Genomic DNA, 24,020 nt, shown 5'->3' on the forward strand with positions numbered 1-24,020 from the left:
CCAGCCCCGTTCTTGCATACCGATTAGAGATGAGAACGCTTCTGCGAACGGTGAAGGATGCAGAGAGCAAAACGGAGTACGGATGTGGAAGAGGAACGGAGGAGGTTTCTGCTTCTATGGCAGCAGGGAAACTTCCTGCCTTCTATGTAGAGTAGCTGCCTCGTTAGAGCCGCACCCGCATGTCCCTTCTGATCCTGACTAACTGGGCCAAAATGTCCCTGAAAAAAAGACACATCTGCAAGGCTGAAAAAAAAAAACGTACTCGGATTGCAATTTCAATGTTGCGCGGAAGGCACAGGCAGGGGTTCCAGCGCAAGCGGGCAGACACGTACGCTTTCACGGTGCCAGGCAGTCCGGACTTTCTTCCTGGAGATCCAGTCCTGACGACGGCCTGTGCCCGTCCCTTCCGCGCACAGCTGCTGTTCCAGTCGGAGAACCCGGGTCTCAAGTACGAGTACACCGTTCCCGAGCTGAACGCGAGCCGTCGGCCCGAGTTCCACTGGCGCTGGTCCGACTGGAGCCCGTGCACGGTGACGTGCGGCGGCGGCGCCCAGGAGTCTCAGCCGCGCTGCGTCGAGAAGGAGGCCGGCCTGGTGGAGGACACGCACTGCGACCCCGCGCTCCGGCCGGCCACGCGCCGGCGGCCCTGCTCGCGGCAGCCCTGCCCCGCGCGCTGGTGGACGGGGCCCTGGCAGCCCTGCTCGGCCACCTGCGGGGGGCTGCGCCGCCACACCGTGCTCTGCGTGCGCTCGCGCGGCAAGGCCGACCAGCTGGCGCTCCGCCAGGAGGCCTGCGACCCGGCCACGAGGCCCCGCGACACCGAGCCCTGCCCCGACGACCCCCGCTGTCCAGGAGCCGCGGCCGTGCTCAACGGAACCAGCGCAGCCGCTGCCGAGACGACGCCGACCCCGCCGGTGAGTGAGGCTAGCTGTGATGAGGCTTGCATTAGGAATGTAATGGTCGCAGCGGGCAGGTGGATTTGAGCGAGGCGTAACTTTGCGGCGATGGTTGTAAATACAGTAAACCCTGGTTATAAAGAAGTATTTAGGACGAGAGACTGGCTTAGTAGTAAGTGACACTTCGTTAGAAGCGGAGATGATTTGCTCTAAATGGACTGCGATGGGTAGTGGCGTTGCCAGAAATATTTTTCGGGGGTGTTTTAAACCGCTAGGTAAAACGTAAAAAGGAAGAAAGCCTGTGGCTGCGCAATATACCTGACCTACACGGTCGTTTCAAAGGGTTTCCAAAAGCCTTCGAACCACTTGTCTAGCGAGTGCCCCATTGCAGATACATGGGGTGGACTTGTAAGTAGGCGTTCAACTGCCGATCGAGAGTTGCCGTGTAGAACAGGCATTAATCATTTGTGTTTTAATATTCGTCATTTTCATTTTACTTTTCACATTTTAATATATCGAATCAGTATGTTAATAGCGGGGAAAAAGAAGGCCGGAAAAGGAGACGGAGGCAGCGCTCTGGAAATTTCGGGGGGTGTTCTGACACCGAAACACCCCCACTGGCTACGCCCCAAGCGATGGGTGCCATGAAACGCTTCGAGATGTCGAATAAAGGGATTTCGTTATCACGATGGTTTACCGTACGAGGAGTTAACAGTTTTAGCACTCCGTATGCGCCGTGTCTTCCGTTCCTACCGTGTTGACCGGGACCCGACTGCGCCTGCGTGCGCAGGGACAGCGAGGAGAGCGCACCTCACCGTAACGAATGCGCGGGCATGGCGAGGGCCGGCCCACGTTACTAATCCCCCCTACCGAAACCCGTCTGGGCACTTGACCGGGACCCGTCTGGGCGCTTGCGCATTCGTTCCGGTGGGGTTTTAGTTTACCGTGTGCTCCGTATTACAGTGCGTGCCCGAACTTGAGTGCGCATGCGCACGAGAGCTCGGCTGGGAGGGTCACCCCTCACCGGAACGAATGCGTGGGCACGGCGAGGGCCGGTCCTTGTTACTAGTCCCCCCTACCGAAACCCGTCTGGGCACTTGACCGGGACCCGTCTGGGCGCTTGCGCATTCGTTCCGGTGGGGTTTTAGTTTACCGTGTGCTCTGTATTACAGTGCGTGCCGGAACTTGAGTGCGCATGCGCACGAGAGCTCGGCTGGGAGGGTTACCCCTCACCGGAACGAATGCGTGGGCACGGCGAGGGCCGGCCCATGTTACTAATCCCCCCTACCGAAACCCGTCTGGGCACTTGACCGGGACCCGTCTGGGCGCTTGCGCATTCGTTCCGGTGGGGTTTTAGCTTACCGTGTGCTCCGTATTACAGTGCGTGCCGGAACTTGAGTGCGCATGCGCACGAGAGCTCGGCTGGGAGGGTCACCCTTCACCGGAACGAATGCGTGGGCACGGCGAGGGGGGGGAGGCTCAGCGGAACTCATTAAGCCACCCTATCGGAACAATGCGCACCTGCCCAGACGGGTCCTAGAACGCCCGGTACACACGGCACACCTAAAACTATTGTGTTCACGAGCATGGCCCGCTTGCTGGCTTGTCGGTGTTCTCCGAGATTTTCAGAGAGAAAGAATAGGTGACTGGTAAAAAGAGCAGAGGCTCATGGGTACGTCGACCCCCACTTCCGGTTCTAGGTTTCTCTTCTCTCCCTTAGGCCGGCGGCTTTCACGCGCGTGTGTGCGTGTTGGTTATTTGTCACAGAGTGCGTACCTTTCAGAGAAGCGCCTAGTAGGATTAGTAGTTGTTATTCATTGAATGCGCAATGCATGAGCGTTTTGGTGGAAACAGATGAACAACACACATACACGCATGTGAAAGCCGCTGGCGTACGGGAAGCCAGGAGAGTTATCGAACCGGAAGTGGCGGGGTCACGGATTTATACACCCCCCACCCAACACCCCTTTAACACCCAGAAGGATTTCGACACCCCCCAAAGATGTTTCACACCCCGCCCAGGGATTTATACACACCCCCTCAACACTCCCCCCCCCCCCCAAATCGAAATTCTGGATAAACCCCTGGGCGGGGTTCTACGGGAGCAGACAATACACCCAGGAGGCTTTGATTGATTGATTGTGGGGTTTAACGCGCCGACGCAACGCAGGCGATGAGGCGCGCCGTAGTGGAGGGCTCCGGATAAATTTTGACCACCTGGGGATCTTTAACGTGCGCCGAAATCTCGTACACACGAGCGTTTTTGCTTTTCGCCTCCATCAGAAAAGTGGCCGCCGCGGCCGGGAATCGAACCGCGTCCTCGTCCCATGAGGCTTTGCACTTTCTACCGGTCACCTATTCGCCACCAAGCTCTGTAATGAAAGTAAACTGTCCCCGAAGGAATCAGACGGGACCCTCTAGGTTCCAAGGTTCCATAGGTAAAAACAACGTGCTACTCACACAAGGCAGCGTAATGGCCGGCGCAACGGGTCTCCCCAAAGTATGGAGAATTCAGGTATAATGCACGGGGTGCCAAAACGGCACGACAGCTGTCACCCGTGCTCGAGTCACCGCAACGGGTTGCTGTAGTTCTGTACAGCTTTTTTTTTTTTACTGCTTTCCTACAGTTCCACAGCTTTTCTAGAGTTCTACAGCTTTTTTTTTCTCGCCCCGGGGCGAGAAAATCCGGCCTCGGCGGCGGTGTGGGCGAGCCATTGCGCCAAAAATGGCCGACGGCGCAACTTACGAGAAACGTCTCAAAATTTCTCGAACTGACGTCCGTTTTCTCACGGAAGTACATGCAAACAAAGTAAATACACACCTGGCCAATGTAGCACAAACCGAGAAGTGCTGCATTGGTTCTACAAAAGCCGAATGTTAACAACGATCTACGTTTGGCTTTGTTGCCCGTGGGTACGCTCGCTGCCAATAGTCATGGGCATTGCAAGAGTGGTCGCAAGGTCGCGTTATCCGGCTTCGTTGTAACTGCTCCTGTGTTTTCGCATCGCAGTCGGCTACGGTCACGGAGCAAGACTGCATAGGAGGCGAAACGGCCCATTGCGGCAAGTGCGGGCGATCGTAGCTGCGACGGCGGAAGAGAGGGCAGCGGCACCTGATTGACGAAACGATAGCGGCCGAAATTCATCGCGTGGCTGCGCAGTAAAATGGCGATTGCGATGGCTGTGCAGTTTCATCTCACGCAACAGATACCGCTAGCTTAACCAATGACGAGCGCCTATCTTCTTATTGCTCCGTGGCTACGGTGTAACCGAGCGAATGAAGAGTACACCGAAAATAGACGAGATAGAGCGAACAGGAACGCGAAGAGGAAAGTATGGCGAACGTGTGAAGGGGAGGGCGATATGCCGAAGCCACGCGAGACATGCTCGGCGGCGGCGACGCGCCATTTTATTTCTCTATGGACGCGCTGCGAAATAACGCCAGAATAGCGCACCGTCGTGCGTTCGCTGATGACGCGATTACTTCCTGAGACGCAACAGCTATGGGCGTCGCCGAGAAGGCTGCGGTTCGCGGTGCGGTCAAATTTCGCATCAGGGAGTATCGTAATCATCAGCCAATTTTTTTACACGCGCGATCACCCTGTACCGCTTGAAGTATGCCTACTTGAAGCATTTTTCTACATGACACAAGGCATTTAGTTGGCGGGCTGAGTGCACGTCACCTCTGGCTCTATGGCCGCCAGCTGCATTTCCCCGATTTTCCAGGAGTGGGAGGTACATCCTACGAGCGATGAATAGACCCAGCAGGCTTCTTACCTAGACGGTGTAAAAAAAAAATTCCCGCGCCTTCCCGCGAGGGGAACACTAGTAAATGCAGAGCATTGGGGCCTCATTACTGATTGAAGGCTGCAGTGTTGCTTCCATCGCTTCTTCCGTGATGCTGGAGTAGCAGACACGAGTAAACGTGGGCACGAGCGTCGACCAAGGAAGGAAGGAGCAACGCAGTGACTGAAACACGAGCGACCGCTAGCCGCTATATTTGCAGCGCGCGCAGTAGAGGGAGAGCAGTACGGGGGGGGGGGGGGGGGGGGGGGAGAGCGCGCATGCGCAAGCAGCGCGCGCCCTTCCACTCCCAACCGCGCTGCTATCACGCACCTGTTACGCCGAGACCGCGACGGAGCGAACGGGCTGACTACGACGCATGCGCGCGCCAGCTGCTGTTGAGAGAGGAGGGAAGGAGAGGCACACCTGCTGCGGACGCGGAACTATTGACACCGTCCGACGCAGGAACAGGCGAGGCTAAGAAATGCTCTGCATTTAAAAGGTCGCCACGGCGTGCTTGCACTGCATGTGACGAGCTTGTTGATTACATTGATTTTTGTGTGCACAGTTGCTCCGTCTGGCACGCACAGAAGAGAAGCCAGCGAAGGCGCTGCGTCGCCCGACGAGCCGTCTCGGAACGCGCGTGCGTGCGTGTGTGCGAGCTGGTCGTCGGATCACGCGATGCGCTCGTCGGCGCCGCAGTCTGCGCGTGACTGCCCGCCCGCGGATCGCTCGGGGAAGACCCTCGGTCGTGTCAGTGTGTGCGGCCTTGGATCGACGCACGCAGTCTGCTCGCCGATAGACGCCTTGCCGTGCACGCGCGCCGGCGCCGCGCGGTCCGGGAGGTGGGACGGCGTGTCTTTTGAGCCCGTTCCCCTCAGTACGTGGCGAAGCCATTACGAACACGCCCAGTCGGTGCTCCTGCCATATGACCGTGGCGTAGTCGCGCGCGTCGGGCGCTCCGCAGCGTATCTGCCACTGTACGCCGACCATATGCACCCCTCGCGCGACGGCGTTTAAAACCTTGATTGCGCAAAAAAAAAAAAAAAAAAAAAAAGAACAGTGTGGAACGATGTTGTCGCGTCTGATATCTCACGGACCGATGCCGTGTGATAACCGGCCGCCCAGTCAGACCTTGTGCACCGTGGACTCGGTTCCGGGTGCACGCGCATTTTGTTCTCGTGGTTTGGTTGATGAGTCGGGGATGGAGTATTAAAGCGAAGCTCTGTGTCTTCCGCGAAATTCGCGTTCGTGGACGTCTATAGTAGGCGCATGCGTGTACGAAAAATAGCGCGCCGCAACCACAGACAAACAGCCTTTGGCGACGACTGCTTAATCACCCCGAGTGTACGCCAGAGGCATTGCTGTAGCACCCATAGCAGCATAATACACGGAATCTCGGTTTGTATCGCGCGGTTGTGTCTCAACCAAGATCAACTGCATCAGTGCTCTGCCGGCGTGATAGTGCTACCGTGTACTTCGCGTTCGTTAGCGGACGCAGTCAACTCACCAGGGGGCGTGAGCTTTTCCTCTAGGACGTCCTGGAGGGAAAATAAAACTCATGGAGAGAAGGAAAACGTTCTTATTGTGAGAGCAAAAGGTGGTTCATGCCGGAAACAACTTGCGATGTCGTTCCGCGGGCAGAGAGGGCCAGCATAACATAGAAGGACAGAGAGCGGGTAGAGAGAAGTATCACCAAGCCAAGAAGTGCCGTCGTCTTCAAGCCGAGCACCGAGCCCGCGGGCCGCGGCGGCATTGGCCGCGGCGGTGCTGCGTTCGCACCGCTGCTGACCAGGTTACAAGAGAGACGTCAAAGCAAAGCGGTGCTGGTTCGCCTCGCCCCCTCCCTCAGCCCGGCGCACCTATAACCTCTTTTTTCCTAGTACTGTTGTACTGGTTCTCTTAATGCTGTTGCTTAAGTTCTCACTATTATAACTGGCAGTTGAGGTGGAGAGGAATACATTAACTGAGGGATGTTGGGTAGTCCACGGTTTGAAAGTACGTTGTACACACTCGTGGCTAACACAGTATAAAGTACGTGAAACCACGTACAAAATAGCACAACACTACGCATATAACACAGAAATCAGTGAATGAGAACACAATCCGAATATTCCTAATGGACAGATCTGCATTCCTGAAATATCTACGTACAGACTCCCTTACGACATATTATCAATGCAAAAACCGTTAGTGCGAGTCGACTCCTTCATAAGGCAAACACGGGCCTTGCTTGTTCGAGTGAATGTTCACGGGAATCCGCTGTATCCGTATACATACACGACGTAAGTCAATATAGCTGCATCGAATAAATGTGATTTTATTAAATATGCAATAGGAATATTGATGCAGAAACTATATGCAAAAAAATGTAAATTTGAGCACAAATTTATTAGACACATGTGCCGAAATACAGAGAGATAACAATACAATGTACGCAAGTACTGGAAATGCTAGCACTCGCACGCCGGAGATCTAGGCACAAAACATGAATGGCGGAGAGAGCTCGAATTTAAAATTCGGCTTTGGCTAAATAAACGCAGAGACTTATGCCCGAATATACACGTATAAAAGATTCCATGGCTAGTATCTGAAATGCGAGCACCTGCGCGTTGGAGGTTCACATAAAAAAATGAATGGCTATGAGAGCCCTCCATTAAAGGGATTGAGGCATCAGATCCACCTTCTGAAACTTGCCGCTGGGATGATGATGATGATGAAAATATGCTCATCCACCCTCCTGAATAGCTATGTGTTCATTAGGCCTAACGAATGATCGTGGTGGCTGTATCAGTCGTATGTCGTGATGGTTAGGTCTGAAGTATCGAATTACTGGGTCAACATGCACAAGGCCTACATACGCATCTTGGCGACACGGACATGAAAAGTATTTTAGGTTGTCTGACTTCCTTGAACAAAACAATGCACTGAGTGAATAGCTGTAGGCAGCAGCAGATCACAGCCCCCCCCCCCCCCTTTTCTGTCTGAAGGTAGCACTTCCAAGCCCATAGTGCATACCATCCTACACCCCTCGTCATGCTGCTATAGTATCCACCGCACAATACACCTCATTCTCCCCACCTCCCCTTCCAGGGGTCGAACTGGATCGTTTTTATTATTTCATTTACTCTCGTGGAACTAGAAAATTCGCATCCTATAGTGAATGAATGCAATAACGGATTTCGTAAGGATGCATCCTTATGCATCCCCGTTGGGCCGCAGCACCATGGTGCTGTGGCCCAACGGGGATGGTTTACATTTTCATTTCTAAGGCGAAAGCATTGGGACTCTGTGTTTAATGAAACGTGTTGTAATGCACGAAAATTGCTGTTACAAGAAATATGATCGCGATCCGGGGAGCTCGCGCCGGGAAAGGGAAACAGCAGCGCCGGAGTAGGTTGGGCCGCACGTGCATTGTGAACCGCCTTGGCCGCTAAAGACGGGGGCTCCTGGCCATGCGAGCGAGCGGAACGAGCTTCGAAGTGTGTTGTCCAGTGGCGGGCGCGGCCGCCGAGTTCAACAGAAAATTCAACAGCAGATCAACAGAATGTCCATCTGGGCTCTCTGTCGTAATTTTTAGTTTCTTCTGGGCTTCCTGTCGCAATTCCCGGGTAATTTTTAGAACCTTCCCTCGAGGTGCTCGGTATGTGCAAGTTCCGGAAGAGACCAGTGTAGATGTCTGATGGTTGCTGGTTTTTGTAGCGTGAGCTACACTTTCCGCGGTTGAGCAGTTTCGCGTGGCTCCAGGAGAGCCGTGCTGCGCATGATCGAGGAGCAGTGGCGTCACACGGCGCAAAGAACGTTGCTCGCTGCCCGGCGACTCCCACAAACCCCACGCGCCCAGCGTCTTCGCCGACCTCCGTTCCGCACGTGACGGCCCGGTCCACTTGATGATCATACGAGAGGTGGCCAGGTGTGGAACCGATGACCCGTGCGTCGCAGCAACACCGGCGTGCGCCTGTGGAACCGGCTTAGAGCCTCTGGGGCGATTGGTGACGCTGCGCCGGAGCCGCTTGATAAATATACGTGTCACATAATGCGTATACGGTGTGTGTGTCATTGAAGCAGCACTAAGCATGATAATCGAGCTAATCCTAGACAACCAGGAAAGCTAAGAATAACCAGCTGAACCTTAGCTCACGCTAGAGAGAGAGAAACAACTTTATTGAATAGTCTCCTGCAGAGAGAGCAAGCACGCTACGTATGTCCTGCAGGGCTAGCCGAGCTAAGCCACTGCTATATTTTTTTGTGTGTGTGTGTGTGACACTCGCGGGAGGGGAGCTGGTCGGGAGAAATTTGCAGGTTTTACCAGCAAAGCTGTTCTTGGTGGAGGCTTTCATGGGACGAGGCGTGGTAACGTGGGCGCAGCGATGTGGAGAGGGCATTCCCTTGCGAGGGGGACAGCGAGCTGGCAAGCACGGGTGTAGAGTAGTCGGCAGAGGGGGAGCGGCCCCCGATCGCAGGTGGGAGGAGTCAAGGAGAGGAGTAGGTCAATTGGAGAGCGCGCGCCCAACAGATGGTTCGGAAAAGCGCGCGCATATAGGCGAGTGCGCTTGACGGTCGTTTCTGGAATGCTCGGAAAATGGGTAAAGTCGCGCGCTCTCCGTTATAAGAAGTTGCCCGTCGGGAGTACGCGCGAACTGGCGCGAACGGGAATCGATCTGATGGCTTTGAGAAGTTCTATGACGCGTAGCCTTGCGGACAGGGAACGCCAGGCAACTCCGCTGTTAACGTAAGCGCTCGTGACATTAAGTCGGTGAAGCTGGTCTAATTGTCTTTTTGTTTACGCTAATGAAAAATTGGCTAAGACTGCGCGTACATTGCGCATTCCTTAAATATCATTTTCGTCAGAAACGCGCTGTTACAAAGGCAGCTCGGCTTGTTGAATTACTTATTTTCTGTCCCTGTGTACGCAACGATCTGGACATAAAAAAAAATTAAGAAATTAAACTCTGTTATAGACGATGCCGTGCCGTTCGCCGTGAACGTTTTATTGAGTCGCCGAGCCATCGGCGCTCGCAAGCAAGCCTCGGGAGTATGGGCTGTAATGTTGTCCCGGCAATAAGAGCCCAACAATGAAAGGAAGTCTTCCTGGTCTCTTTAGCATGTTTTAAGAGCGAATGATCTTGGCGCGCTTCGCTTCGCCTGTTACATTGGCTTCCACCGCGGCGGCGTCAAACACTAGCGTTAGGTTAACCGAGCTGCCGTGAATAAAATGTCCTGCGACATATCAAGAAAACAATAGACCGGGGAGAGCGGCTCAAGGGTGGCCGATGTATTTGTTAAATTTCGTTCTGGTAACACGGTTGCTCTACAGTGCAGTGTCGGTAAGAGCATGCGATACATCGGGTTTTGGGACTGCGTAATAAAAATCAATAAAGCTAGGTGTATCCCCTTCTCCTTTCAATGCGAGAACATTGTGTGAACACGCTCCGCTGTTGCCCAGTGCAGAAAATGGCCGCCGCTGGAAAGAGTAAAAACACATCGTAAAGGAAAAATGAGCATACTTTCGAGTTCGTATGTGGAGTAGTAGCCGAGAGCGTTACCACGAAGCTACATCAACACGTTGCATGCAGTGGAGCCATAATTCGCCTAGTGCGTGCGGCGCTGAGGTCACATCGCGTGACAGCGGCACGTGACGGCACGGAGAAGGCTGATTCTGGGGAAGTAGTGGCAAATGAAGCGAACTGTCTCCCGCCTTCTCGCTCTTCTTGCATAGCGCGTGTGAGTGTGTCTAATGGATCCCCGAGCTTGTACTTCAGCGGCATATCCGGAAACATGGTCGCCTACAAAAGTACGCACCGGAACAACAAGAGGCACGGGAACGCAGGAATGCGGCTATGCAAGCTGAGAACGAAGAACTCGTAAACGCGAGGCCGAATCTGATGCTTCAGTATGAAACACTGAGCAGGCTTAAGTGCCTCGGGGTTTCTTTTTTTTGTTGTTGTTGTTCACTTAGCTATGCTTGCTACACTTCCTAGCACCGGAAGTCTCGCCGGAGCCCGCGTTTCGGTGAAAATGCTATGCGTCTTTCCCATGTATGAGGTATGTCACCGCTGTCGTCTGCGTAAACCCACGACGTATATATAACGCCGTATGCAGTGCATTGCACGTTAGATCTGAGTAAGCCCTGCGCAGATATTGCTTGGGCATCCTATACGGAACTTCGGCATGGTCACTGAAAGCATGCGTTCGGCTGCGCTATGAATTAATCATTAGTCGCCTAATGCGTTGAGCGCTGGCAGCTACAATGGCGCAGCAAGTGCTCCCCTGCATATTAGAATATATGGGCGGTAGGTGTGTCACGTGACAGCGGGTCTGCAAGAACGCGGAAACAGCGCACGAGGCAGAAGCAAGGAGGCGGGTTTATTATTATTGCTTTTTGTCGCCACCGTATAAGCTGTATTCCTTCAGCGATATTTTTGCGCTCTGGACAGTACAAATAAAAAAAACTGCGAAAGGAACGTCACCAAATTGCCCAACATCGTGCGTTGACGCACTGAATTAGTACAGAAATTTTGTTGATCTTTATAAGGACTCCGAGATCAAGATACTTTCGCTGTATGTGCTTGCCTCGTCGGGTAGTCGCTCCAATAATAAATTACAGAATATATCAGGGCTGTACCGCTGCACCCTCTGACTTTACTTGTAAGATGGCAGTCCTGAGGGCGAATTTCGCGACAGCCTCGGTGACAGTGAAAGAAGATTCTACGAAAGTCATTCCTATTTCAGTTTGGAGAAACGTTCGCTCTGCTGCTATCAGTTGAACGGGGTGCATCCTGGTCCAGCACGAAGATGGTCGACCTTATGACTCGAGAGCTCGGATACAAGTGAGCGCTCCACCGGTTGTGGAAGTGTGTGTGTGTGTCATGCATATTCCTCGACCCGGGCAACACGAGATGCGCTTGTCTTTTTTTTTTTTTTTTTTTGTCGTGGTCGTTTCGTTGAGTTACTTTTCATGCTCCCAGCGGCCACCGTGATCAGATAGTCACACCGAGGCGGAGGAGGCAGCGCATTGTGCGCAATAATTACCAGGATAATCGCCGTTAATTCGCTTGTGACATGAAGCGGCTTGTTGTGATGCCTAATAAGTGTCCTTAAAATAAACAATGTTCAAAAGTTTAATTTAACATATCTGTCAACCAACTGGAGATGGGTAACGCTCGGCGATATTTCGTGAAATAGACAAGGAGGACCGCATTTAAGCCTTTCTCTCGACATTGAGGTATAACGTGAACCTACTCGGTAGTTAGACCAGTTGTATACGCTTCTGTTAAAATTACTCAAGTACATCAAAGCCCGGGGACAGATCTAGTGACGCTCGCCAATACTTATGCAGCTGAGCTAAATGCGTGCAAGTACGCAAAAACGCTTATTTTCGTGCCAGAAGTGAAATGCTTGCAAACAGGGCCCAAGGTGCACTAGACTTATCCGCAGCTCTTCCAATGGCGCGCGCCCCATAGCCCAGCGATACTTGAAACCCAAATTTGAATAAATGCTTTCACCTAGCATACTCACGCGGCCGAATAAAGTCTGCACGGCGTTACGGTGGCGGTGTGGACTATTTGGCGCGGACTTTGGCGACGTATGTGTACACTATATAGACACAAAGAAATTGGTTTGTTAATGTCAGATATATTAACACGAAATTGTTTTACTCATAGATGTACAAAGATTTCACCGACGTCATATCCGTCACTGAAATGACGCCAGTACAACGGCGCAAGCGGCCTATAAAGGGTGCACCCCTGCACACGGGGTCTTCTTGCGGGGAAGCAACCTTTAGTACTAAAGAGTACGTTATACTTAGGGTTGTTCGTTTTCGGGTTTTGTATTTTAACACGAAGGTGTTTTTTATTTATTATTTATTTATTTCCGAATACTGTTAGCCTTTCGGCTGTTACAGGGGTGGGACATAAGAATGTCAAACATCAACACATTGAAATCATAATCAACACATCAATCTTGAGATGTTCCATGGCATACATTGGAAACACCGACATGGAGATTAAAGAAAAAAACAGTGCAGTCGTAGTAAGCACACAAACAAATTACAATAAATCATAATAGCAGACCATGCTTACAGAAAAAAATCTTTGAGCCCTTCCTCAAATTTATCCAGTGAATCACAATGCACCAGTGGTAATGGCAAAGCATTCCACTGACGAATTGTTTTTGGAAAAAACGAATTCGCATATACATTGACACGTTGTTGCGGCACTTCATATGAGTAATCGTTTATACCTCTCAGGTTTCGTCCGCGGCGTGGCGTTAAGTATTTTGTTGTGTTTATGTTTAATTTATTTTTTGACAATAAAAATAAGAACTTCATCCTTGCCAATTGCCGACGTTCGGCTAAAGTGGGCAGTTGAAGAGAGCGCAACATTTCTGTTACTGATTCGGTCGAAGAGTACTTTGAAAGAATAAACCTGGCAGCTCGCCTTTGTACTCTTTCTAGCATATTAATGAGGCCTATTTCCGAGGGATCCCATACAATGCTGGCATATTCTAATGTTGGCCGAATATACGTAACATATGCTGCTAGCTTAACGGGAGTCGTAGCAAGTCTTAATTTTCTTCGCAGGTACCATAGTTTCCGCTCCGCCACCGAACAAATGTTTTCCAAATGGGCCCTCCAATTTAGATTACTGGATATTGTTACACCTAAATATTTTATTTCATTGACGGTAGACAGGCGGGTAGAGCATAGAGTGTAATTGGAATGGAAGACACGCTTACGTTTTATGCCGGTATACACCAAGATTTCGCTGCCGTCATTTCCGTCACGGGAATGACGCCAGTACGTCGCTTGCCAAGCACACCCACAAGACAGCCACCGACCCGGAAATCATGCTCAGCTTCACATTCCCCTGTACGTTTCACTTTCGTATTTTACCGATTCCCATGACTGAGAAATCAAACAAGAGAGGGAGAGATTAACCAATGTTTTTAACACTAATTTGGTGTTGCATCAACGCAGTTACAGGCGCAGTGACATCTCCGCGTCAAAATGGAATGAAAGTCTAGTTTTGTGCACCGAAGGCGACGCCTGGATACAGATTGTGCCCTAGTGGAGGGATAGGCAACTAACGTTTGCCGTTTGCAATATAATTTATTTGCAATATAAGATAATTTGTATTACCTGCAGGGATCCTTAATGCGCACCGAACATTTTAAACGCGGGCTGTTCTGTTTGTCGCCATCAACGCCGCCTCGGCCAGAGTTGAACCCGCGACCTCGGGCTCAGTTGCGCACCGTTTCCGCTTCACTTAGCCAACACCGGAAACATACTCGCCAAAGCGCTGTAGTAGAAGCCCTCAAAATTTTCGGTAGATAAATGTGCCTTACTACAGTTTAGTCAGGTATTAAGCTTGAATAAAAATTTAGTAATTAGTCATGCGATCTTCTAATATGTGATGCCTTCCTGGCCATATAACCGACTCGCAATCCAAGCGTCAGTGCTATGCCCATCAGGAGGCTTTTCTTCTTGAAGTTATCTTTCAACTCAAAAGAAGCATCCCGCAGGTGTATCATTTTAGTTTTTATCACAGTCATTCATATTGAATAACTTCATTCGTCGACGAATCGGCTGTGCTAGCACAGTGGGAGTTGTTTTATTTTGTTTTCGCTGTGTTTTCAACTATCCCTCCAACGTTTTTCTCTTTCCATTTTTTTCTTGAGCAGTTCTTACTTCTAGCACAGCACACGCGCAAGATGTGCCATACGTTGGAGAGGCAAGGTTAAATGAGCAAGACATACGTTGAAGTTTTCTTTGTTCTTTTCAGTTTACCTAGAGTTCAGCGTATTCATTTTTAGACCGAATACAAGCGGCGAATTTATTTTGCTGCATTCGGTTTTTTCGGTCACTTTCTTCAACCGCCAGGTGCAGAGATGTGGGAAGGTTGTTGGTCGCCAATGCCATCGTGTCCATTTTTTTTAAGGGTGGTTTCCGGAAATCTCTTGGTAGGATGTAATAGGGTTCAACATTTTGAAAGGACTTCAGGGGTCGTTGTTACTATTCTATTAAAGGAGTACTGACACGAAATTTTTATGTTACGTTTTTTTCGCTGCTATGCGGGCCTACCAGCCCACTAATCATAGAATGACAGATTAGGCGGTCGAGCGCAGCGTAAACATTCATTTACGGCGTCGTTTATTCGTGCCAGTTTCGGTTTCGACAAAAAAACGCCGAGCGGCCGCCATGACAGCATGTATCACATGGCGTCACCATTCTTACCGTATCGCTGCCTCTCTGGAAGCGCGCGCGAGCGAGCGCACGCGCGCGCCCAGACCGGCCGAGGTCTTCGCCGTCCCCACAGGCCCTGGCAGCATGACGTCAGTCCCAAAACCATGACGTGTACACACGCCGGAGCAGCGCGCGCCAACCACAGCCAGCGCGTTGGCTTCGTCACGGGAGCCCCGACGTCGACAGTTTGGGGCACGTAGCAGATGATGTCACGTCGACCCGCTCTGGCCTTTCTCGTGCGGGCGAAGATTAAAATGGATTTTAAATATGTTTCGCTGAACGGTTGCTGTTGAAACTTGCTGGGAGATATCTCCTGATAAAAAGGAAGCGTTTTACATAGTTATCTCAGCTTTGAAATTTCGTGTCAGTACTCCTTTAAGATCGTTCTCTCTTTTTTGTGTGTGTGTAGGGGTGTTTCGTGTGCGCCTAAATTCTGAGATCGGTTGTTTTTTAACAGAGAAGCTGCTTAGCAAATCGTAATTTTTCCTTTCCGCAGTTAAAAATACCAAAAAAATGCCGGGCGCGTGCCTCGTGGCGACCTCCCAGCGTCCCCGGCGCACGTTTGTCAAGCCAAGCGTACTCACTAAAGAGATTGGCCAAAGTTGGCAGAAAAAAAAACCCTCGAACGTTCGCCGTTATCGTGGCAACTCGGAACAAGAAAATACACTTCATAGCGCACGCCCTTCCGAAGTGATGTTCAATTATTATCACTTCGAAGAACGTGAAGGGAGCTCACACTTATAACAACAATGATGGAGTAAAGGTCGTTGCGGCAGCGAGGAAGAAGCAAATCGGCTGCAATCGTGAACTTAAACCATGGGACTGTAGGCTGCGTACAGCTTCGCTACCTTCAAGTCTTACGCGTTAGTCTGAGGTTCCTTTATTTTAGGGGCTAAGCCCCTTAGGGGCTGGGGCTGTCGGCGTATCCTGTCGTCGTCGTCTCATGTAGTCACGGTACTAAAACACCGGGACACTCGTTTTCCAACGCCTCGCGCTAGAACGTAACGCGTACTAAAAGAAAAGTGTCTAATGGATAAAAACGGTTCAAAATAAACTAACATGATTTAAAGATTTGTGGAACGCTCCCTGTCTGCTTCAGCAATCGTCAAGCAGAAGGTGTTTGTATACTGGTTATAACTTGTTTTATACTCAAGTACCCACCGGCTCTCGACGCTATAGGCCTGATCGGGTCGATTGGTCGGTCAAGACAAAAAAAAAAGGCATACTTACTTGCAGGGTGCCGGGGCCTATTGATCACCGAGGACGGGCCCCCAGGGCAAGGCGCAGGCATTGCACTGCGCTCGCGTTGACCCCTGCCGCCACCCCAAACTGGGGCAGATGCGGCATGCAAATTACTGAAATGTGGTTCGACGCAAGAGAGGGCGCCACCGCCTCAGCAAGCGCGCGATTGCTCCTCCCACTGGCGCTTCTCCGGCGCCCAATCAGCGCGTGCCGTGTGGCAAGAGAGAAAGACTTTCAATGTTTGAATACACTTATACAATGCATGCTTCGCCCCTCCTCAGCTTTCACGTTAGTACAGATGGCCAGGGATATTTTACTTCATTTGTGTGCATTATGTACTGCAGGCGGCACCTGGTGAAGTCTGCAATTTTTTAGAACTCTTTCCTGAGCGCTTATCTGGTTGTTGAGAGCGGAATTACGCTTTCGTTATGGCCGTTTCGTAGTCCCCGCTCTCACGATCGTCAAGATAGACTGAAAAAAAAGTAAATACTTGCGTTTGTATTATAATCGTGACTTGATTATAGAAAAAAGTATCTACGGTTGCTATGTACGGTTGCTACGCCTGTACTTGTGTGCACGTGTTTTTTTTATATTCCTGTTCTGTTTTGGTTAAACAACATGCCATTTTTATGTCAGCAATTTTACATCTTTTATGTTAACAGCAATGCTAAAACAAGAACACATATTCGCCGGAAAAAATCCGATAATCTGCTTACCGATAAAAAATACGTAATTATGCGTTCGACAAACAGAAATGTACGCCAAATTTAACATCAATGGAAGAAAATGTGCTGTAGTGTATAATCTCTGAAAAATAGCTGAACGTGTGTGATCGCCGACGCGTCTTTTCATGCCCTCGTTTCTCGCACCAACTCTTCTGGTGTGATTCCTTCGGAGGACGCATTCGATCGGAGTAAGCGCTCCCAATTGCAGACGATTCTAACCCCGCTGAAACTGCCCCAAATCGGGGCACTTTCAGTGAGTGGCCTTCGCGGCTATCTATCGTATTGAGCACTTGAGCAGGCATTTATTCCTTATCGATCGAGGGCAAGCCGCCCTTATCTGCGCATACTCACGGCTCGAACCGCCGTTGGCAAAAGCAAGAATAATTGTCGAGGCTCGTGTCGAAAGTATTGATAAGTTATTTTACACCTCGCTTTCCGCAGGTCTAGTCGTATACACTTATCGGACATTTAGGTGCGATCTCGTTACTGAATGACGGCGAGAAATATCCGTATTGAAGGGACAATGAAGTGAGTTGTAATCTTACTAGGAGCGGAAATCTCAATGTTGTTCATTCCGTTGTCCGTTACAAAGTGTCCGTTTCGAGCGAGACCTGAGCGGCTGAGAGCAGACGACCCGGATGTGACGCAGCGTAAGCAGGACGGAGCATTGGTTTCTGTGCGTGCATGTCACTGGTCAGAAGCATCGCTAACGCAACTACTTCACAATTGAAATGAACACAAAATGGACATTTTTGTGTTTTGTGTTACGCAGAAGGGTGAACAGATATATGCTATCGGGGTGTTATTTTCTGTGTGTGTGCGGGATTGGGGGGTATTGAATGTTTTTGACGACGCGCAGCTGACGTCAGCAGCGCTTTTCACATTCAACACGCTGCGTTCACTAGTTCAATAGTACATAAGAATCAATTGACGGCAATTATAGAACTATCAGGCGGCGCTTCCGTTGATTATCGTAAAGGTTTAGCCCGGCGGGCTGAGGGCGAAGAGAAAGGAATGTCAGGCATTGCGCGCTTATTTTATATGCGGTTGTAATCTTCCTGATTCCCTCTAGCGTGTTGTGAACGAAGATCATTTTTCCTGTCAATGCATTCGTTGCACGTACCTTCGCGGCGGGTGGTCGGGGTCTGCCGTTGACGGACTGAAACAAGCGCTAAATTGATTGCTGCGGATAAATTGGTCGCAGTTAGCACAGGACCGGGATAATTGGAGATCTATGGGATAGGCCTTTGCCCTTCATTGGGCATAGACAGGATGACGATGATGACTGATCGCTACGCGCAGTGAGATAGCAATCGCGATGTCCGCTCCGGTATGAGAGCGCCTCCGGGGTCACTTTTCTATCGCAATCGATAGCCTCGACTGCGGCATCCCAGCAGTGTGAACCGGATAAACCATGCAGGTCTACGACAGTCGTAAGTTGGAGCGTGGGTGCTTGGCGAAGCCAATCGCGTTCGTGATCTTAGTTCATATCATATCTCAAAGCATGCGCCCACATTTTTCCTTACGGCCTGTGTTTTTCAGTCACTGAATCTCATATATTGGAGACAGTCCTGTGACTTGCACTTTGTGGGTAACACGTTATATCTGGAAGGAAAGCCACGTTGCGGTACGATTTTCGTTGGTGCGCAGCCATGTTATGCAGACGTGCGTTCGTGGGCTATTGCTAGAAATCGACACGTACACAAGTAGCTCCCATTTTCATGTTATATGCGGCGTAATTCACCGAAAGACGCGAAACTGTTATTTCATTTTCAGATTATCCCTGTCAACTTTCTGGGGCAACGGGATAGTCTGCTTCTCCTGCCCTGCATCATTATCACTCGGCTGCACTCGTGCGGTCTGGCCGATACTGCGTTTAAAGCACGGCATTGTAACTACTTTGTTAACTATATTCCTTTGTTTTATTCGTTTAGAACTCTAGTGAAAACTGAAATGTCCGTGGGTAGTGGAATAGCAGGAATTTACACCGAAAACTCTTTCAAACTAACTTCCAATTTAACAGACGTGGTATATAATCCTAAAGCGAGCGCACAAGATAATAACGCATTCATTGTACCTCAAGCCGTGTGCACTGAGCTTCAACGTACAGGCCTTCAGATCTCCTTCGCGTTTCTGTTGATTAGGCTATCTGCGGACCGGAAAGACCGGACCTGTGTGCGGCTACGGAGCCGCCGGCAGCGGTCGTGACTGTCGACCCATCGTGCAGCAACGAGGCAAACAGTACGGGCTGCGAGTCAGCGGCAGATCCGTCCAGAAGTTCGCACGAGAGCCCTCCGCGGCCGACGGCCAGCGTGGTGGACATACAGTCCAACACCGTGCTGGACATTCCCCTGGGCGACGCTCCCGGGGACTTCTGGAACCTGTCGGGCATATCTGGCCTGCCCGAGATTCTGGACCTCCCGACGCCCCGCAAAGTCGTGGTCCTCGAGGATGCACGTTACGCTTGGAGGGCGTCCAAGTGGTCCAAGGTGAGAGATCGCACATCGCAGAATGACCGTCACGTGGAGTCGCGCTTTAAATGCAATATTCGTACCATACCATCCCCCGCAATTTCGTGCTCGTCTGTCTTTAGACTATCACCTTACAGCTATTTTAGAGCTGTCACCTTAGGACTTACCTCATGGAATAGTGTCCTTAGAGGATCGTTGGAATAACTTGACTGTACGTGAACGCGCTGTCGCCACAGGCCTCATCACCTAGATGTGATCATCTGTGAAGTCCATTTTCTCTACTCTTAAGTACGTGTTTGCCGCAGTGCTCTCGCGTGTGCGGCGGCGGTGACCGACACCGTCGAGTCAAGTGCGTGGACAAGGTGACGCAGAAGGAGGTCCCCCAGAAGTCCTGCTACCTACACACGCAACACCTCAAGCCCCCGGAAAAGTCGACGTGCAACATCGACCCGTGCCTGTCCTGGCAGACGTCGGAGTGGTCGAGGGTAAGTCTATCCTCCCGGCCCGATCGCCTGCTGTTTTCTCCCCAGGTTCTGCACTTGAGTTAGCCACGTTCCCAGTTGAACTTCCGGCACGCTTCGTTGAAGAAGGCACGGCTGCACGTAAGGACATCCGCAGCACTGTTTTTGTGATACAAGAAGGGGAGTACCCGAAAAATAGGCTTACTTTGCACTAATTAAAGACTGTATGGGAATTAGGTCATTTTAAAAGTGCCCGCTGCGCTGGCGCAGAGGATAAGGCGTTGTGCTGCTGAGCCCAAGAATGCAGGTCCGATTGCGGCCGCGGCGGCCGTTCTTCTGCTGGGTAGAACACAAGGAGAACGACCGTGTGTAGAGATTTCGTCGTAGGTTAGAGATCCCTAGGTGGTGTAAATCGATCAGAAGTCCTCCACTACGACGCGCTGCATAACCCAAATAAAGCTTCGGCGCAAAAAAAAAAAAATCCTTTTCTGCGCGTTTGCGATGACGAGAAGTGCGGCTCTTAGCCTGCATTGACCTTGAAATCTAGTTTTTGTGTTTGTTTCCTTACTCCTCTCCGCATATTAAGAATAGACTGGAATGCACCTTTCCGTGATCTTTTCTTTCTGAGCAATCTCTGGCGGTGCAGCTCTCCGGCAGTCAACAGTGAAAACATCAGCGAAAGGCTGGGGAGAGGGAAGAACTGTGGTGACGTGCGTGCGATTGTGATCGGCCCGTTTTGAGTGTCGCTTCCTTATCGCCGTGGCTTTGGATGGTTCACGTTATCAGCAGTATTGGCACTTTGCACGCCCGTCGAGACTGTCGCGAGCAGCTTTCCCTGATTGTACTGCCCTTTGCCCGACCGTGATTGTGTGACGAAGGGTTTTAACGAGACGCACAGTCTGCTGCTAGTGCAGGGATAAACCTATAAGGTGCTTTAAAACACGAGCTTATCTTTCTACTCCAAATCCTGAAAACCTTTCGGGGTCTCGATTGCGTCACGTTGCGCTCAACTGCGCTAGGAATCTCTCGTGGTAGGAGGTCAATTTTCAATTGCAGCAGTCCGCGCGCCGTGTTTAAAATCATCACAAATTAAAGCCGTTACACTCAATGTGAAAGCTGTCGTAAGTGCAGAGCAGTGATTCGCCATAATGGTAATGGGCTGTAGTGCCGTTATCCGCTCACTGCTACCACCCAATGCAACTCAAATTTCCCGCCTTCGCAGTGCTCGCGCGCCCCCTGCCTGAAATTGCACCAGCGGGAGTTCTGTTCTTTGTGTGCTTGCTTTTCCACCCGCACGCACCGGCGTAGCACTGCCACTTCTTTTCGCTTACTATCGTAAAAACCAACCCAACGAGCGTTCCTAACTAAATGAACGCGGGCGATGACGGTTAATTACTTATATTTTGCACAGCCTACAGTTTTCTTTGCGTTAAACAACGGGGAGATGTATGACAAGCGCCAGAGGTTCACGAGTTCCGAACGCTTATGACTATATAAACCGCTGGGCTTTCAAAGCCTCTGTGGGGCGCCGCGAAGACAGCCGCTACGGCAGAACGCCATGTGGCTCTACGTGGTGGGTCCAGTGAGCGAGCTGCGACGACAAGGCGAGCCCCTAAAGGGCTCTGCACTTTAAAAAAAATATGGGATGTTCTGATGCACTCTCGTTCTGAGTGCACAATCACTGGTAATTTTGTTCGTTTGCGTCACGAAGCGGGCCTGAATAGATCTTGCTTGTAGTCTAAATAAGTTTCCAGATTCCAGCTTGTGTATCTCGGTACGTGCTTCGCTCCATCGCGACACGCTCCGCGCCTCTTTCTCACTCTTCGCCAACTCTCTGCAATGTTTTCTCTCTGCGTTTGTCGCCCTTTCCCGTGTTGGCGCCCGGCGCCTTTTGTCTCGCCGTTGCTGAACTTGGAGGACCTGCACATACGTACAAACACCCGCGCGGCGGGTTACGCACGACTCCACCGCCCTCCTCCACTGCGCAGAAGCGGCACGTGGTGCTCCAGTGACATCAGTCACCCAAGCGTCCTCTTTCTTCGCAGTTCCCCTGAGAGGCTCGCGTCGTACGAGCGTATTCTTGCACCCGAGTTCATTTGCTCTCGAATCAGAGCACGCGCACAGGCTTCGGATACGAGCAGATTTCTTGCGGTTGACCTTCCTAGTGCTTGCTAACTACAAAATGGAAACGCGTGGCACAGTATGCGTAATGTGTTTGTTGCGTGGAGCCTGCCAATCTCGAAACGGCTTCCTCAGGCGACATCGTAGCTTCCGATGCCACCAAGCACGACGAAATACCACTTTCTGCGGCCTTCTATGGAACCCCTTTAATTTGTGTCCACTTGTTTTGATCTCATTTGCAGTGCTCGGCGAAGTGCGGCCCAGGCACCCGGCAACGCGAAGTGAGCTGCCCGCTCCGGGACCGTTGTGACCCGGCGCGGAGACCCTCCAACTCGAGTGCCTGCAACCGCGGCCCCTGTCACGAAGCCCCCACACCCGGATCGACGCGGCTGGCCCCGTAGCGACCACCACCCCGTGTAGGAACGTTCGAACGCTTCCTCCTCCCTCTAAGCCGTGGGGGAAGGGCGGGATCGCGCCGTACGGCTTGTGTGCCGAAAGATGTGGAAAGCCGTCCGCCCGGGCCCTTCGTTATAGTCTCACGTTTCCAGCGTGTACGCGTGGAGTGTTTGTTTCTTCGAACGCTCGTTCTTGCATCTTGTGAGTGGCAAATCATTGATTTCTTCCCGCGTTTTTTTTTTTTTTGTCTTATATGCACCAGTGAATGCCCTTCCCCCGAGTGCAACGTTACTTGCAGCAAGGCGATGCTGGACGAGTTCAGTCATGTATACCCACGGACTGGTGTAGGTGTGGTGACCGATTGTGTTTCGCTCGTTCGTAAGTCACAAAAACGCACATCCTGGCACTTGCCAGCTAAACATCGACCCCCTTCCTACCCTCGCCCTCTCTCTCTCATCGCCGTGTCAGCGCGTTTCATTTTCGCTATCCGCCGTTACGATCAAAGATTATAATGCCAAATAGTATTTGCGCGCCTGGCGCTATCAGGCGTTTGCAGACCCAGTCTTCACCAAAGGCGCCGGTGGACATTGCGCGTGGTACAGCGAGGTATTTCATATACATTGTACCTGTGTCTCCTTTGTAATGTTCTATGTTTGTTGCTGCGTTGCAGTTTTAGAAAAGTTCTAGTGAACCACCGACAATATGTCGCAAGTACGATCCATGTTCGAGCACGTGCTGTGCGTTTACCTCCCTTTGTATATTTATAAGAAAACAATGTTTCCCAAATTGTCTCCGTCTCTTCTTCCATTTTATTTGTCTGTTCATTACAGCAAAACACCGGAACCGGGAGCACTGACGTTTAGCTGGCCACGCTATTTGCCGCACGACCTAGTAGATGGCGCCATTTGAAAGAACGCGATTTCGCGGGCAATTTGTCGGGTCGTCACAAGGAAAGGGCGGGTTTAATACAGGGTGCGCGCATTCTGACTGGTACTTGGAGCGGCCTTGACCATAATCAACAAATGAGCCGGCAGGAAGGGAACAGTAGTTGGAACCGGTTCCCGAGCTTTATTTTTACCAGCGCCTTATTCCTTTTTTTTTTTCTTCTTTCATCGGTCACTTGGAAGCTTTCCAAAACACGGCTCGCGCACAAATGACCCAACAAACGGGCCCGATAGCATCCACCCCGCATGCTACAAACAAGCGGCGGAAGCACAGTAGGCAGAGGTAGATGGCAGCGGCTGAACAAGTCAATAAATAGTCAGCGGTCTTGCGCTACTGTCTACGCCTGTGACGAAAACAAAAACCCACCAGGAGTAGCTGGGCGAAGCTGGCGTTCGTTTTTCCGGGATGTGAAGCGCGGTATCAGCTGTTGGCGGCGTTCCTAACATGCCACACTAGGCCATTCGTACGACCATCTGCTCCGTTTAGCTACCCTCTAATTGTGCATTGATCTAAACTAATACAAAAATACAGCTGAGAGCTTAGTCACAGCCCAGGCTGCGCTCTTGGGTTTCTCGGACTTGTGTGCGATACAGCTGCGCGCACTTCTCCCAGGAGTGTACGTGCTTCATGCGCGAGCGAGTGAGTGGTGCGCGCGCGGCGTCTACTTACCGCCCAACGGACTCAACCGAGAATTCCGCAGGCGGCGCTGTCATCGCCAGTGATGCTGCGGCAGTT

The 24,020-nt window shown here is 51.2% G+C and overlaps 1 protein-coding gene across 1 annotated transcript in view; it reads left to right on the top strand.

Annotated features, from left to right (window-relative positions):
* Window positions 1-23,129, top strand: part of LOC144170032 (A disintegrin and metalloproteinase with thrombospondin motifs 7-like) — a 137,465-nt gene extending 114,336 nt beyond the window's left edge. The window contains exons 17-20 of the mRNA XM_077699521.1: window positions 417-914; window positions 19,036-19,380; window positions 19,668-19,847; window positions 22,187-23,129. Of these exons, the coding sequence (XP_077555647.1) occupies window positions 417-914; window positions 19,036-19,380; window positions 19,668-19,847; window positions 22,187-22,345 (1,182 nt within the window). The 3' untranslated portion in view covers window positions 22,346-23,129. The remainder of the gene's footprint in view (window positions 1-416; window positions 915-19,035; window positions 19,381-19,667; window positions 19,848-22,186) is intronic.
* The last annotated feature ends 891 nt before the right edge of the window (window positions 23,130-24,020 follow it).

This window comes from Haemaphysalis longicornis, unplaced genomic scaffold (assembly GCF_048455015.1).
Source record: "Haemaphysalis longicornis isolate Haplotype H1 unplaced genomic scaffold, Haemaphysalis longicornis Haplotype H1 scaffold_2, whole genome shotgun sequence".
In the NCBI taxonomy this organism is placed as follows: domain Eukaryota; kingdom Metazoa; phylum Arthropoda; class Arachnida; order Ixodida; family Ixodidae; genus Haemaphysalis; species Haemaphysalis longicornis.